General features: G+C 47.7%; 1 protein-coding gene across 1 annotated transcript; it reads right to left on the bottom strand.

The window, feature by feature from the left end:
• NLRP2 (NLR family pyrin domain containing 2) lies at positions 1–16,664 on the bottom strand. Its single transcript, XM_074370833.1, has 9 exons — positions 16,320–16,664; positions 12,218–13,812; positions 8,529–8,699; positions 7,396–7,560; positions 6,496–6,666; positions 5,986–6,156; positions 4,851–5,021; positions 3,062–3,232; positions 1–363 (listed from the first exon to the last, which is right to left on the bottom strand). Exons 1-9 carry the CDS (start codon positions 16,662–16,664, stop codon positions 225–227), a joined length of 3,099 nt encoding a protein of 1,032 aa, XP_074226934.1. The 3' UTR covers positions 1–224.
• Between the last annotated feature and the right edge of the window lie 534 nt (positions 16,665–17,198).

A 17,198-nucleotide genomic window follows, 5' to 3' on the forward strand; every position in this document is an offset into this window, starting at 1 on the left:
TTCATGCATGCTTTCACCTTTATTTCTCTTGATGTACCCGAGATATAGACATTTCACCCACAACAGGGTTGTGATGTGTGTACGTTTTATGCAAGTCAGAGGCACAACCATGGCTGAAATAATATTTGGCCCCGCAACTAACATCACTGAGAGGGCTCCTGGGAAGTTCACCGTCACCTTGACGATCTATGACTTTATTGGAGAATCAGTAACTCCAGGGAGATTCAGAAAATGAAGTCACGAGAAGAAGGTCTGCTATGTTTTGGACCTTGATGATCACTCTCAATAGTCAGCTGTGGGTTGCTTTCCTTTATTTCTTCTAGCAGCTTCCGAATTCGAAAGACAGACTCATCTATCTTCAATCTAGGGGTAGAAGCGGGGTGGGAGGTTTCTTATTGTTTCAAGGAGATTCATCCCAAATGCTCAAGTGCCTGCAAGTTTCATGCTTTAGGAATTTGCAGAACAAAGGCCACCTTTACTGGTCATTGTCTGCTGCAAAGCGGAGTTCCACATCCATTTGATAGGGAAGAACAGAATACCGGGCTAGCGCCATAACGGTGTAAAGCCGCTGAGTAGCTTTGGAAGCCTGGATGATCTTGGGTGATTATCATATCATAAATGGCATTGGAGATGGAATTGATAAATACGCCTATGATTTAGCTCCAACCCCTATCCACTCCATAACTCACTTTGGCAACTTCCACATGGTGGATCCAGGATGAGGCATACACATCGGAACCAAGTCAGTGGGATTAACTTTTTATCCTCCTTGTCCACGAGTTACTAGGTAATTACCACCCTGTATTGACCTGTGATGAGAGCAGCCTCATTGCTAGGATTTACCTTCTGGTAACCATACTCAGTCACGTGTGTGTGGAAATGGGGAGTGGGAGGGGAGAGGGAATAATTAAAGCAAAAATATGTGTAAAACCAAGGGTAGTGGCTGCCATGTTTCTTTTTGGCATCATAGTCATGGTTTTACTAACACATTGACACATCTGTTCTGTCGCTTGAGAGTCACAATACATCCATACAACAAACCTTCAGGTATAAAATGAGTAAGTTCTGGAGATCTAACATACAGCACGGTGACCACAGTTGAAAATACCGTATCACATACGTGAAATTTGCTAAGAGTAGATCTTCTGTGTTCTCACCACACACACACAAAAGGTAACTGTGAGGTGATGGATGTGTTAATTACCTTGCTTGTGGTAATCACTTCATCATATATACATATATCAAAACATCACATTGTACACCATAAATATATACAATTTTTACTTGTAAATCACGTCTCAATAAAGCTACAAGAAACCTCACCCCCAACTCAATACACCTGTGCAAACTTAAGCTAGCCTGAGCAGGTACCTGGTCAACAATCAGTGTAACTTTGGTTAAAATAAGGGCCAACTAGCTTCAAAATATTTTAAACTATGACCTTTCAAGATCAAACATAACTGTCTTCATTCATGATTGTCAGAGGTGGGTCATAGTTGTGGCAGAGAACAAAAATAGTTTCCACGGCAGATCTGTGTTTGGTCAGAAGTGTTGAAGGAATCAGAAACGGGATGGGAAGAACCAGCCCAGGAGCTACATATATGCTGCTGTAAGAACGAGGTGTGATGGTGGGGTTCTTTGGCCTCGAGTAAGAGAAAATGACTACAGTTGACTTAGAAGGGCTTATCAGAAGGACATGGGGTAGCTGATAGAATGAGAGCACTAAAAGCCAAACTCTGAAGGGCAGGTCCAGGGCGTTTGTGCCTTTCTAGGATCTGTAATTCAGGAAGAAGCCTGCACCCTGGATCACTCATCTTGAGGTTCGATGACCAGGAAAGAATGTCTGATTGGCCGATCTAAAGAAATAGCTCCAGTGGCGTCTCTGTCGGGGCTTTACATCTTGACTGAAATTCACTGATATTCTCTAAAGTGCGAGGGCTAATTCTCAAGGAAGGGGTTAGGGAAAAAAAAGTCAGTGTCTACACATTCCTTCTGCAATTAACACCAAAAAGGTTGAAAGATCCAACTCCCAGTAGACCTGGAAGCTCAAGACGGCGGGAGACTGGACTTCCAGGAGACCTTGAGCTTCATGATACATTCATGGTAATGTCTTAGCGTGAGAAACAACATGCCCAGAGGCGCCACGACAGTCCCAAGGCCGACCATTAAAGGTCAGGGAGTGGGCGGTGGCCCATTCCCGGGAATCCCAGCCCCTTCCCCAGGGGCGTTGGAACAGGGCTCCCACTTGTTGGTGTGTGAAGCTACTGAGCCCATAAAAACTGCCAACAACGCGCCTCGTGGCTGCCTCTCTCACGCCCTTGTCTTCGGAGACGCCCGCACTCTGTCTGTGGAGTGCGTATCTGCTTTTACTGTCACCTGAGCACGACCCCCACGCCTCGTGGCCTTTCTCTCGCCCTCTGAAAACAGCCTGTGCGCTACGCAGTACGTATCTCTGAATAAATCCACCTCTACTCAGCTGTGGCTCGCTCCTGAGTCCTCTCCCGTGCGAAGCCAAGGACCCACACTTGGCGGGGTACATCCCAGGGACTCAGCTGAGACCTGGGACAATGGCAGTAAGTAAACAACTAAACTCGATGACAACCTGCTCTGCAGAACAAGCAGAAGGCTGAAAACTGGGGGTTATTCCTGTGATCACAGGCTAGTCTCATCAGATAGCAGACTCGCTCCAGAGAACACACGCCAAAGGCTGCGCTGACCCGCCAGACCTCTGTAAGCTGCAGACGCGCTCTTCCCAGAAGCACCAGGTCAGGCCTGCAGCTTCACTTCCCTAATGAGACAACGGCTGGCTGCCGTAACTCTCCTTCACTTAATTAAGCCCTAGACCCAGCTTCTTGGCTTCAGACTGAGTTTTGGTCTCACCCTTTGACTCACCTGACCTGCCACAACACCAGAAAGAACTTACGGGAGAACAGTCTCGTGACCAGACATCAACAGATGGAAGCTGAACGTTAGCACCACTGCCTGCGACAGATTCCTGTAGTCTGTGCTCCCCCCAAACCTACAGTCACAGAGAAAACACTGAGGAGAAGAAGGATCATACCTGACTGTCCGGAGGGGGCAACTCTGAAGTTTCAGGGCATCACACAGCATCTTTATCCCACTGTAGCCCAAGAAATTCTGACCCAGGTCCAGAGTGATCAGGTTCCGATTGCGCTGAAGGGCAGATGAGAGGTCCGCACAGCAGAAGGGGGAGATGGCACATCCCCACAACCTGTAGGCGAAACACACAAAGCAAATACTTACCGACACCATCCGCTATGCCAGGCTTGCTCTCGGTGTTGGGGCGCCAACCGTCAACAACGGAAGTCTCTTCCCCCAGAATCCATCTAATGACAGGAAACAGACGTGTACGGTGTGCCATATTCAGTGAGGGTTACGGAGGGCAGGGGGTCGGGGGAGCAGCTAGGGGAGGAAGACCTGAGTGAGTGAAGAGGGTGGACCATTGGGAGGCCCAGAGTCGGAACCCCCCAGGCAGAGAAATAGTTTGTACAAAGGCCCTGAGGTTGCATGTGATCGTCATGTAAAACAGTATCAAGGCAGACAGCCTGAGAGTGAGCCGGGTGAGGCAGTTAAGAGGTCACAGATACGAGGGAGCCGGCCTGAATCAGACCCTCAGGCCACTGTAAACTTCAGATTTTACTTGGAAAGAGGGGGAACCATTGAGAGTTTTGATTGTTCATTGTTTCTAAGAACATTTAGAGCTTTAGCTTTTTAAACTTACATAGTTATCAAAAGAATAAAGCCAACCACAAAATAAGAATTGATTCAAAAAGATACACACACCCTGCTATTAGCAGCAACATTATTTGTTATTGCCAAGATACAGAAGCATCCTAAGTGCACATCAACAGATGAATGGGTAAAGACGACACAGCACGTATGTGTACAGCTCGCCCATAAGAAAGGATGTTTTGCCATTTGCGGCCTTTCATTCACTTTCTTTTTTCCACTCTGGGAAGTTGTTCTTACTGCTTGATGGGAAAAACTGTACAACGGCAGACACAGACAAGTCTGAAGCCCACCGAGAACCTGGATGTTACCGTGTGTGGGGGGGGAGGGGCATGAGAACAGATTGATTATCTGAGGGGGAGGGTAACAGGCTTTCAAAAAGGACTGGACTTGATATTTGAAAGGACAAAGGAAAAAAGGATGACCATAAAGGATTTTGCTCTGAGTAAATAAAATAATGTTTTGATTGCCGAAGGAGCAGCTTTGGCCAGGGAAAGAGAGCAATTGGGTTTTGGACAGACATCTAAACTCTGCCTGTCTGAATTCCCAGAGGAAGCGTGAACCTGGATGTCAGATGCCTGCAGCAGAGAGGGGAAATCTGTCTTCCACCTAGAGTTGTTGAGTGGGCAGAGGACAGAAAACAAGGGGTTGTACAAACGTTCAAAGGATTTGCATACATACGTGCGTACACACACTTACACAGACACATACATGAGATGAGAGCTTGGACTGTGCATTTAAGTTCTTGCCAAGATTTGGAAGTTAAACGTCTCAGTATTTAGCATACCTCGTGGCACACTGCTGAGTAACATGCATACACATTTCATTATCATAACCAACTTTTCTCATGGATATAACTACCTCCATTTCCTAGAACGCATAACTGAGATTATACTGCCAGAAAGTTAGGGCTGACTGGACAAAGGGCAGTCTGGCTACTGTGAAGGATGCTGCTGTGAACATGAGAGTGCAGAGACCTAGTGGATTTTAAAAGTACTCAACTGGATTTATTCCAGTCCTTTTTACTGGAGCTGGAGGGGGTTGGTTACGTTGACAGTTCATTTCAGATACAGACTGAAGCTCAGGAAACGGTGACTTACCACAGACATCTCAGGTTGCACAGTGGCTTCTTCAAAGACTCGCACAGAAACTTCAGTCCAGTAATTCCTATGTGATTCAGCCCCAGATCCAAGTGTGTAAGTCGTGAGTTTTGTTGGAGGAGCTTCGAGAGATGAAAGCAGCCACCAGAGGTTATGCTGCAGCACCACAGCCTAGAAACCAACCGCACGGAGAAGACACGCTGTCGTCCGTCCCCAGCGGGACGCACCAGAGCTGCGCGCATCCAGCACCAGCCCTGGGCTTTGGACAAGCTCAGCGACGGCAGAGGCATGGAAGTCAAATCACGGCGCCGTGTTGTAGACAGAATAATTCCCCACCCCCAAGGACGTCTGTGTTCTAGTCCCTGGGCCTGTGACCATGTCACACTGCGTGTGACAGGGACTCGGCAGGTGTGGTTCGTAAGGATCTGGAGATGGGCTGATCACCCGGGGGGCTGAATGTTGCCACAAGGATTCTCATGAGGAGCCAAGAGTGCCAAAGCCAGCAGGGGGAGATGTGATGAGGGAGACAGAGGACATCTGAGGACACTATGTCACTGGCTTTGAAGATGGAGAAAGGGCCACAGGCCGTGGGAGGCAGGCAGCCTTTAGAGCTGGAACAGTAAGGAAACGGCTCCCCCCCTCCCCCGAGCCCCCAGCAGGACCGCGGCCCTGCCCACATCTTGGTATTATCCCCAGGGGACCCATTTTGGACTTCCAACCTCCAGAACTTTAAGATAATGATTTGCCTTAAGCTTCTCGGTTTTTGACAGTCTCTCCCAGAAGCAGCAGGAAGCAAACGCAGGTGGTGTGTGTTACCCTCACCCTAATTGTGGGGCAGAGAACGCCGCCTTGCCTTGGCCTGCCGCCTTCTGTTAGGGGATGGGACTGATTATGTTTCCTGAATCCAGTTACTAACAGGACAGTATCTCAGAGGTGGAGGCCACTGGTTCTGGGCATAACTGGTCCTGGATCCTAGATTATCCATTTTTTTCTGTCACCCTCTCCCCAGGTCTCACCAGATCTGACCATCAGCATCCTACCTGGGGTAGTCAGGGGAATTATTAAATACTTGCAACTGTCTTACGTGAGTCCAGTATGTACACACACACACACACACAGAGCCAGCACGACTTACACCAGGGTTTGCAGTTGGCATTCGGGGTAACTCAGGCCTTCACACAGGAGTTTCACCCCACGATCTCCAAGAGCATTCTTTGCCAAGCACAGGTGGGTCAGCCTCTGGCTGACAATCAGAGCAGAAGACAGCTCCTTGCAATTGGCTTCTGTAAGGTGACAGTTTTCCAACCTGCAACATCACCACACAAATGGTAAGATGGTGAGAACATTTCAAAACCCAGCTTTCGTGGCTGTCTTCAAAGACCAGAGTCCTCAGCTACACCCCTTCTTGTTGATTCTCCGCCCTCTCTCAACTGTGTGCTAGTGGTCACGGTCGTAAAGGAGCAGGAACGAGAGAAGGATGAGATGCAGGAGCCGTTTGCTTGGGACCAGAAATGCGACCCAGGTGTCTACGTCAGTGGGAGGTTCCCTACTGGTCGCCAGCAAATCCAGGTCTTAGCGCTCCTCCTCCCTGTGTGACCCTAGACCCACAACGGAGATGCTCCACGGGGAGGAAGAGGAGACTTACGACAGCCTCTGCAGGAAGCACTTCGGGTGGCTCAGCGTCCTGCACAGGCCCTTGGCAGCCTCACCCGGGAGCTCGTTTGCTGTGAGGTTCAAGCACGTGAGGGACTGACTGATCCTGAGGCAGGAGGAGAGATCGGCCCATCGCTCAGTGGTGGCAGGACACGATGCCAGCCTGCAGGAGAAATGGTAACAAGGCTTTCATGAGAACAAAGCAGCAGGTACACGACTGTCTCCGGTTTTGTGTCTCACTCCATTATGTTAATTCTGGACTAAATGTTCTGGAGCAGTGCTTGTCACAGTGTGGCCCCTGGGCCAGCTGCATCGGCACCACCTGGCAGCCGCCCAGAAACGCAAACCCTCAGAAACTCTGGATGTAGCGTGACCCTCGTTTCAAGGTGTCTTCAATCACCTGGAAGATGCATTAAAACCACATTTTGGGCCATATACCCAGAATTTGATTTAGAAGATCTGGCTGGGACCTAAGAATTCGGATTTTAACAAGTTCCCAGGCGCTGCTTCTGCTGCTGGTCTGGAGACCACACATCAAGAACCACTTATCTAGAAATCCAGCCAGTCAAGCACATTGTGCAACATGGTACCCATATTCTATTCCTGGAGATATATATTCTTCATCACGAGCAAATGAACCTTCATTGGAACATCATGTGTATTTGGACTCAGGGACATTATGTATGGTCGTCCAGGTTGTCCAACGATCAGTGTAAGTGGAAACTAAGCTCTAGCTCATTTTCTGTTCTTGGACACGTGCCTCAAGTAGTACTGTGTCCAATTAGGGTAAGGGATTTTTTTTTTTTTTCTGATTTACACAGAATTGCTGTACAGACTTGTGGCAGCTCTGTTCCTATGCTGAGGGTTTTCAGCAATGGTGAGATAACTTTACCTGAGATATTGCAGATTGCATTTTGGGTGCCTCAAGACCTCACACAACGGGGGAAGCAGATCGTCCTGGTCATTTCCTTGAAGGGTCAGATGTGTTAGAGTCTCAAGACCTCCCAAAGCAAGGCAGATGTTCCGGTAAGCGTCAGCTGGGGAGAGATTTTTGAGGCTAGGGAGAAGAAGACGGAGGCGAGATGTTGAGTTTCCATACTTATATTGCATACATAGAAAACGAAGAACTGCAATGTGTTTAAATGTTAGAAATGATTTTTTTCATATTTTCTGCCCTTGTTGAGGTCTTACTGACAAATAACAATTGTGTATATTTAAGGTGCAGGACATCATGCTTTGATATACACGTGCCTTGTGAAATCCATCACCGCCGTGAAGCTAGTTTACTCAGCCACCACCTCACAAAGTTACCGTTCCCTTCTTTTCTTTCATGGTGAGAACACTTAAAATTAACCCTCTTAGCAAATTCCGAGTATACAACGCAGTAATGTTAACTGCCATCACGATGTAGTACACTAGATCTCCAGAACCTATCCTGCGTAGCTGAAACTTTGTGCTACTTGACTAAAATCTCATTTTAGAAATGATTGGAGGCTCCAATTTCTCTAGTCGTCTCATTTGTGCAAAAGGAAAGTCAGTCACAAGCAGTCACTTCAGACAAAGGCTGTTCCTCCACGGCTTTTTGAGAGCGGTAAGGAATGGCAGGATCTTTTTTCCCTGAAGTGTTAGCAGTGGGCATATTTCACGAGCGCTATGTCCTTGAGGACAAACGGAAATTATAATGGAGTGGTCACAGCTCAGATGTCCAAAATCAGTCAGGCAGCCATCGAGGAGCTGGTTTCAGACAAGCCGCTGCGTCACTGAGAACCTGCCCTTTCTCTGAACTGGACCCCCAAGGACACCACCAGCTGCATTCAGAACAGCGCCTGCCATCTGCAACCTCAGGCTCTCAAGGCATCTTCCCTTGTAACTACGCAGCTATTCAGACCCCAAGCAATTCCCTGTGTCTCGAGTGCCTGGTTGGAGGCTGCGACAGGAATTCAAGCATTGCACCAACATTAAAAAACGTAAGGCGTTCGGTCGTGCCCCAGGGCACGACTAAGTCAGGACCTGGCTTCTACTTACATCACTTTCTGGAGACTCGGGGCAGCAGAGGCTATTTTTTCACAAAGAACCCTCACTGATGAGGTACTAAGGAAGCTCTGACTGATGTCCAGAAATGTCAGATTCCTGTTTGAGTCAAACACGGAACAAAGGTCCACCCAGAAAGGAAGAATATGTTGATCATTCAGGGACCTACAGGAGAGAGACAAAATTTGGAATTTACCAAATGTTGCCGGAGAGAAAACTAACATTTGTCCAGTACCGTGAACACGTGTAGGGTTTCTATGGGCATACACCCCCAGGAAGCAAGGGTGACTCTGAAAGTTGGATGAATTTAATCAATTTAGCACCAATATCAGACAGCTCAACACCTAGGACATTACTGGACAAAACTTAAACTTTCTGTACATCAATCTAACAGAGGATTAGAGTAAGTCAAAATTCTAAGCATAACATTGATCAAAGATTGAGATCAATATATGTCATTGATAAAAAGTTAAGAGTAATAACACATGTCCATAGAGGATATTCGAATATCTGATGGCATATCCATTATAAGTAATATTCTCAAGCTAACTTACAACTCTATTTGCTGACCTAAAATGGTATACACAAGATCTTATGGTAGCTCACGGAGAAAAAAAATGTGACAATGAATACATGTGTGTTCATGTATAACTGAAAAATTGTGCTCTACACTGGAATTTGACACAACATTGTAAAATGATTATAAATCAATAAAAATGTTTAAAAAAATAAAATGTATATAAAAACTTGAGAAAATATAATCTTTAAGTAGTTACATATTTATCTACACAGATTTCTCAAAGCATGTTTATTCTGTTCTGGTAATTGTTTCTGGGTGGCAGGATTTATGTGGATGACATGGTTTGTTTATATTTTTCAATATTGTTTTAATTTTCTATGTACATATGCGATATTTGTAATCATAAAATATTTTGGTTTTAATGAAAATGGTGAGGGTACCTGAAACCACAATGTGTCAGAAAGTTGAAACATTTCCGTTATTGACTGGGGGATACTGTGTAACCTAAGGAGTGGTCTAATATTGGAAGATTCTTATGCAGAAGAATAAATAAAGTGCAAGTGTGCAGGGAATAAAAGTAACCTTGTAAGTCTAAAAACAGAGTGAAATGTAGTCGAAAGAAGCAGCTAGTGTTTAAGCTCTTGCAAGCACCCTGAACAATTTTAGAATTAGATGCATTTAAAACATCCTACTCGGAAGTAGGTACCACGGCTATTTGGAGATAATGAAACACAGGCACAGAAAGGCTCTAACTCGCCCCACGTCACACAGCTACTAACAGAGACAGAACTCAACGCCAGACAGTACGATTCCGAGACCTGTGCTCACGTCCTGCCAGCTTGTAACTGAGCTAAGCTGGTTTCAAATCAAGGTGGTCAATTTCCAGGGCATACAATTTTATCTGAATAATCAAATTATTATTGTCAAAACTGCCTCCAACCCTCTGGGCCACTCGGCGACTCTACCTTCTGAAGAACAACTGTCCTTCCTCCTGCAGGAGGGCAAGATTACACAAGATCATGTTTTGGGGATGTTCTTATCAAGGCACTACGTGGAAGGGTAATTTTATATGTCAGCGCGACTGTCTTCCTAAGGTTCGAAAGAGCCTGGAGAAGTAAACAGTCTCTAAATGCAAGAAGCTCCATTAGTTGGCTTGACTGAATACCAATTCCACACAAAGTAGACATTTTGTGATTTGATATAAAAGAAGAAAAAAGAAATCAGACAGAACTTAGATTTTCTCAGCTCTAGTGCCCCTGGCTGTTTTAAGACTGGGTTATCCTTTTGGTTTTACTAGTGATGCTTGCCTTGATGAAAGACACATTAGAAATAAATGACCTTATTGTAAATCTTGGGACACGGTGAGGAGGAAAAGCTGTTATCAACCCAGCGTGTGGGACTTTTCAAAGAGCACTGTTTCTATGTGCTGGGAAAAAAGTTTTAAGACAGTATACACTTAAGTGTTAGAAACGGTCTTACCAAGATAAGATAGTCAAGCTGCTAACCAGAGCTCTCCCTCCTTATGACTCAGCTACTGATAAAAGTGATTCAGCCAGAAACTGTCTTATGATTTAACCATCTTAGGAGTTATAGATCATCGTTGCGACAGGCCTGCTCTGATGGAGAGAATAGCAGGAAAGCGGCAAAAAAGAAAAAAAATGAGCTTGTGTTACAGATCAGAACCATCATAAGCAACCCTAAAGATGTCCGTTGCCTTTTACTTCTTCCCAGACAGGAGCTCCAGGAACCAGGCAACCAAGCTATGGTCAGTAACTACCACTGAGCACTGGCACCCGCACTGGTCTTAGCCATCCCAAGGTTGGAAAGAAACACAAATAGAGACTATTTTGACTTGGGATCTTGGATGGAAGAGAGGCGGTTATTGGTGCAATTTTTCATTTAAAAGATCTCTTAAATAACCCTCCTGCGGAGGAAAGATTTAGATCAAGTAGAAGGCAGACCTGTCTAAACATTTGGGTGAGAGAAGGAAAAAAATCAGAATGTGGATAAAGGCATAAGGTCTGTGGATTGCTGGTGATCTGTAAGGTAGGGAAGGGGTGGTGCCAAGCTATCTCGGTCCTAACGTCCCCTGGGGGGTAACTCAAGTTTCTGACTGTTTACTAAGTGGTGAAGGAATGAACGTGAGGGAATGTTGAGGGCATATGCAGAGGTAGGTAATGAGAACACTTTATTCTGGTCCAATAAACATGCATAAGGATTTCAGATTCTTTCAGATAATAACCCGGGGGTGAGGGGGAGATGTGTTGATAAGACAAACATCAGTACGTTGGGGTACGTTCCCTATCACCACGAGGTGGGGGTTTTGGATTGTGACCACAGGATTTCATAGGACAACAGACCTGAGTCCTAATCCCAGTCAAGCACTCTCTCCTGAAGCCCATAGCTTCATCTCAACATGGAAGGTGACACATTTCCAGCAGCCACAAGGTTAGAAGCAATATTTGGAAACTCTGTATGAGCTCGGTTGATGTCACTTGGGCCAAAATCAAGAAAAACAAAGACTCTTAACTGACTGGGGCCATCCCACAATCTAAGTCTGTTCCCATGAGGAGACCCTCCGTGATCACGGGTGAGGTGCAGATTTCAGGAATTTTGTAAGCTCAACCTCTGACACAAATCTTTAATGCTTTTCTAGCAGTCATGCCCAAGATGGGACAACCACTTCATGCATCTCCCCACATCTACACAGCCAGCACGCAGACCGCAACAGGCTGGGATGTTTGCAGAACGGGCTCAGCTGAGGAAGAAAGGAGGCAGGTCTCAAAACAAGCTCTGGTGCCATTGCTTTCACAGGAATTGCACTGAATCTGATCGATTTTGGTCATACTGACTTTTTTTTTTTTTTCTTTTTGGAGGAGGTAATTAGGCTTGTTTATTTAATGGAGGTACTGGGGATTAAAGCCAGGACCTCGTGCATGCTAGGCATGAGCTCTACCACTGAGCTACACCCTCCCAAAGACCCCATTCCCAACTACAACATTATACTTCCTGCCTTGAATGTTAAGTTGGTGGGACAAAAGGCCACAAGTGGGAACGTACTGACCTTAAGTAAGAGGGAATAGGACTTTCCGGTCTCTTCTTAATGGCGCAGGGGATGAGGTTAGTGATGGGAGAACTAGTAAAGCAAAAAGTAAGTTCTTACCTCTCAACCTGAGTGTCTGGCTTCAGCGCAGTATCGTTCTCCAGGAATATCCCCTTGTCCACCTGCAGTGAAACTTTCTCCAAGTTTTGACAACGTTTAAGGCAGAAAGAAGACTGCATCATTTCAGATGTACTTGTCAAGTGAATAGAAATCTCCTTGACCTGGGCCACTGCCTCCTTCACAAGCTGCTCGTCCTGAGACTCGTAGAGACAGTACAAAACCTCCTTCGTGTCCGCCGTTGAGGAGCAGGCTTTATTCCCGTCGGACACTGATCTGCATTTCAGTAACTCCCGCTTGACCTCTGTTGACACTTGGCAGCCAAAGACCGTCTCCAGCGCCTTGGCTCCCTTCTCCCCGGGGAGGCCAAATAAGAAGCACCCCACCTGGGTCAGGGCGGGGCTCTTCAGCCTTTCTTCCCCGGACAGCAGCTGCTGAACATCCCCAATGTCCCAGCTGGGGCTGCTCTCGTCCTCCTCCTCCTCCTCCTCGTCCTCCGCCTCCAAAGCACAGAACGCGGCGGCAGGAAGCTGCTGGACGCTGAGGCGGACGAAGGAACAGCAGCCCCCGTGGTCTTGGCTCTCCTGCAGACCATTCCTGTCCAGGAGGGGCCGCAGGGCGGCCTCCCCCACCCCAAGCCTCCGGAGCTCCTGCCCGCCAAACACAGACGTCTGCGCCCAGGCGCCCTGGGCAGCCAGGGGGCCCGCGGCCCGCAGCGCCGCCGGGAGGCCGCGCCCGGGGCGGCGGCGGAGGAGCGGCAGGCGCGCGGCGGCGGAGGAGCCGCAGGCGCGGGAGGCGGCCGGGCGCGCGCAGACGGGCCCGCACGCGGCGGGCGCCGCGCCCACGCGGAGCAGGCCGGCGCCGCCCCCCAGCGGGTCCGGAGCTCGCGCGGCGCGGGCCTCGTCTGCCGGGCGCTGCGGGAAACGCGCCTTCCTGTCCGGCCCCGAGAGCCCCTCGACCTCCGCGAGGAGCGGCTGCTCAGCCAAGAGCCGGGGCTGCCGCGGGGCCCCCGCGCGCGTGGTGGCCGGCAGCGCGGCCCTGGGAGCCCCCTGCCGCGTCGGCGGGCGCCCCAGCGGGACGGGCGCCGGCTGCCGCCGCCGCCGCTCCCCGGCGCCGCTCAGCCCGTCAGAGCCGTCGGCGAGGCGCGGGGCTCTCCGCGCCCGGGCGAGCGCCTCCGGGCCGGCGCCGCGCGGAGCCGGGCGGCCCTCGGCCGGCAGCTCTGCAAGCGTGCGCGCGCCCCCGCGGCCGAGCGCCCCGCAGCGCAGGCGGGAGGCGGGGCCCGAGGTCTCCGCCGCGCTGTCCCGCGGCCAGTCCAGCATTGGCCGCTCTGCCAGCGTGGTTCTGCCAGCGCCCGCGGGACCGTGCAGCACCACCGTGTGTGGAAACGGCCCTGCGAGCATCTGAGGATTCCAGAATGGGATCAGGGCCTCACATCTCTGCGTGGCAACGTGGACATTTTCACTGGGTCCCGGCCGTAAGTTCTTCCCGATTTGCCCGAACTTCTTCTTCAATGTATTTCTGTATTTATCTTGTTTACCTTCAGGGATACGAGGTAGGGGACAGACAGGAGAGAGCTGGTGATTCATTAAGAAAACACACTTTGTGTTAAGAAGGAAAGAAAAACAGGAGAAGACAGGTTTGTAAGGAACCACCTGCCACCAAACTCGCTGCAGGTAGATACGATACAGCCCTGGCTCTTCTCCCGAACCTCCTTTTGTTTCTCCTGGGTGTGTGGCGCCTCCTCCCTGCGTTTGTGTTAGCTCTGCAAAATACAAGTTAACGTGGGCTTGACACAAAGGAAGGGGACTTCTTTGAAATATGATATTAAAGGAGTCCAGAAGCGCATCTAAGTTCCTTGCCCACAACGTGTGCTGGGATGTGCAACCGCTGGGTTTGCGCACAGAGCGAATGGCTCCCTAAAACAAGTTACATGCCTCTCCGCTGTAGAATCGTAACAAGAAGCACTTGCTCTGTGGAAACTCCGTGTGCTTTACTGAAACTACTTGTCTCTCTTTCCCACTGGACTGTCCCACTATGATCTCATTGCCTTTTCTGGCAAGTGAATTTCCGTGCAGTTCAGGAACCTGTGGTGAGAGAAATGGGCACACACAGACAATTGCTCCTTTCCTGAACGCACCAGGAAGCCTCCATGGACTACTTCCCCGGTTTCTGACATGCTAGGTGAAGTTACACTGTCCTGGGAAGGAACGCAGGAACACGATGGAATCATGATGGGGGAAGAAATATTTCAAGCTGCACACTGGATAATGAAGAAGTGAGTTTGTGCAATTTCTGAAAAGATATCCAGGAGGCAGTCGGGTATGAACATCTGAACTTTGGGGAAATGCTGATCTGAGGATATCCTCTGGGAAGTCTTTGGCACATAAATAGCTGGTAAGACTCCAAGTGAATCAGCGAGGTCCAGTATGAGTGGCAAGTGGCCAGCCAATCATGCATTTTGAAGATTAAGCAGGAGAGCAGGTGCTCTGAAATAACTGAGGAAAAATGATCATGTAGGAGTCATGTCATGTTGCCAAGGGTAAGATTTTAAGCAAAGAACTCTGGTGCTAGTTTACTTAGAACATTTAATTGAATATCAACTTCGTGGCAGGTGCTTTTCCTTAAAGCATTGCCAAGTGTTGGATCTAATAGGTCATCAACTTACCTTTGACAGTGAGGTCATTGTTGTAGGACATTGAACATATCTGTGTATCAATCGATGTAGCCAGATCATTGGGGGTTTAGGTATGGATGGCTGTGTCTTCACTTTTAAAACCATCCCCTTCTCTGCTATTGCCCTGAGCCCAACTTATTTTTAAGGATACTGGTGATGGCAAGAGAGAATGTTGAAAATCACTAATTAAAAAAATTTTTGGCCAGGATTAGCAATCTTTTTTTTTTTCCCCCTGCAAAGGAGTAGAGAGTAAATATTTTCTGCTTAATGGGCCACACAGTCTGTTGCAACTGCTCATCTCTGCCCTTGAAGGACAAAAACAGTCACAGGTAATATATAAGCAAATGACCATGCTGTGTGCACACAGAACTTTGTGTACAGTGAAATCTAAATTTCTTATGATTTCTGTAGGCTATAAAATATTCTTTTGATTGTTCACCCCAGCCATTTAAAAGTATAAAAACTATTCTTAGCTTGTAGGATCTACAAAAGCACATGGCAGGCTGGGTTTGGTTTGTGAGTGATGGTTTGCCAACCCTGGCTTTGCTTTAGGTCCCTCTAAAATCCAGCTTATCCAGATTCCAAGGGGACGCTCACTCGCTCTCCCCTACATTTGTATGTATGTATTCATTTCTACTATAAACACTGCCTCACTGTGGCGTCCCACGTCTTCCTGCTGCCCACCCGGACGACAGCGGAGGTGAGGTCTTACACTTCTTTGCATTCCTAGTGCTCAGCACTGCATCTTGTCTAATTAAAACAAGTCCCTGAATTCCAAAATCCCACATGAAAAAAGAAAGTGTGTTAATCAGGTAACTTACCTACTGATGGAGGTTTATTTTCCAGAAGTGACTTTAAAGATGCTTCTGAAAAAGGAGGAGGAGGAAGACATTTGTGCTTGTCAGAGCCTAGACACTAGATATGTAACCCTCCGAGTTCCTTCATGCTATTTTCCAATTTGCAGTCTCCAGAGGCCAGCTAGGGGCTAAAATCCCTACCTGCCCATTGAGGACAGGGGACAGTAAGCTAAAAACGGACCCCTGGTTGGAATAAAATTGGCAATTAAAAAATTATAGGAAATAGAGATATTTTAAATATTTGCTGAGAAAAGAGGATGAGGGGAGAGAATGTTTAAAGACATGTTATGTGGGGGAAGGGAACATAAGTGGGAACTGAAAATAAAACAGAGGGTATATAATAATTTAAGATTTTGGAGGACATATAAAAAAGTGGGACCATGAATGCATTTCAGAAAGCCTTGAACAGGGGAAGGGATGTACGGTAAGGCAGCCAGGGTAGGTACATAATACTTGGAAGGAGTAGAAGTAGCCAGAAGATAAGAACCAGGAAAGACACCACTGGACTTTATGAAGGTCTAGCCCTTGTGTTTAGAACAGGTAACCTCCCCAAGGCTCACTGTTATTTCTGTACTTCTAACACCATGGAGACCATTACTCCTTTCTCCCAGGAGACTGTGTGGACTTGTTTCTGCTTACCCCTGAGTTCATCCTTTGCTCTCTCAGACAGATCTGTTCGGTTCATCTTGTCAAAGACCTGGATGGTCACCGTCTCCACCCAACAGCTGGGACAGCGGTTGGTGAGAATCTCTGCCAGTTGCTTCCCGTCAGCCTCCTCTACCTCCGTCGGGGAGATGTGCTGGAACTCATCTTTCAGAGAAAGGGTCCTCAGCAGAGCTTTGAATTTGCTCAACTCGTCCTGGTGGAGCTGCTCCAGAAGAGGTTGCAGGTGGAAACCCAGCTGTGCAGAAGGTAGCATCTTGACCTACGAGTGAGATCTGAGCTTTTGGCATTAAAGAAGTTTCAAGGGAAGAAATGGAAAGAGACGGTGGATTGGTACCCCTGTCTCAAATGCTGACAGCTCCTGTGTCAGGAAATGCGCTAGTCTCACTGCCTCACCTGCTGCTTTAAGAACAAACCCCCAGAAGAGGTAAAACCCACACAGAAGTCTTTCTTGGCTTGACACAGCAGTTCATGTTTTGAGAGCCTGGGACCCTTTGGAGAAGACAGAAGTGTCTAAGTTAGGTAGAAGTCCGTGGTGCTGGGTCTCCTGTTTGCAGCAGATCATCTGCCATTTTTTCAGTCAATTTGATGTACAAATGAGCTAATGAGAACCATTGATTTTAACTCTTAGTAGCAACTTGACATGTCATTATCTTAGGATGTTTATGGGGCTTGACTTTTAAATGAGGATCTTGAGTTGAAAATATCTTAGCAGATATTCACCACCATGCAGTTAAGTGGAATGCCTCCTTAATTTACTGTTGCTTAAAAAGAAAATCATTTCCTGACC

This window comes from Camelus bactrianus, chromosome 9 (genome assembly GCF_048773025.1).
Source record: "Camelus bactrianus isolate YW-2024 breed Bactrian camel chromosome 9, ASM4877302v1, whole genome shotgun sequence".
Lineage (NCBI taxonomy): Eukaryota > Metazoa > Chordata > Mammalia > Artiodactyla > Camelidae > Camelus > Camelus bactrianus.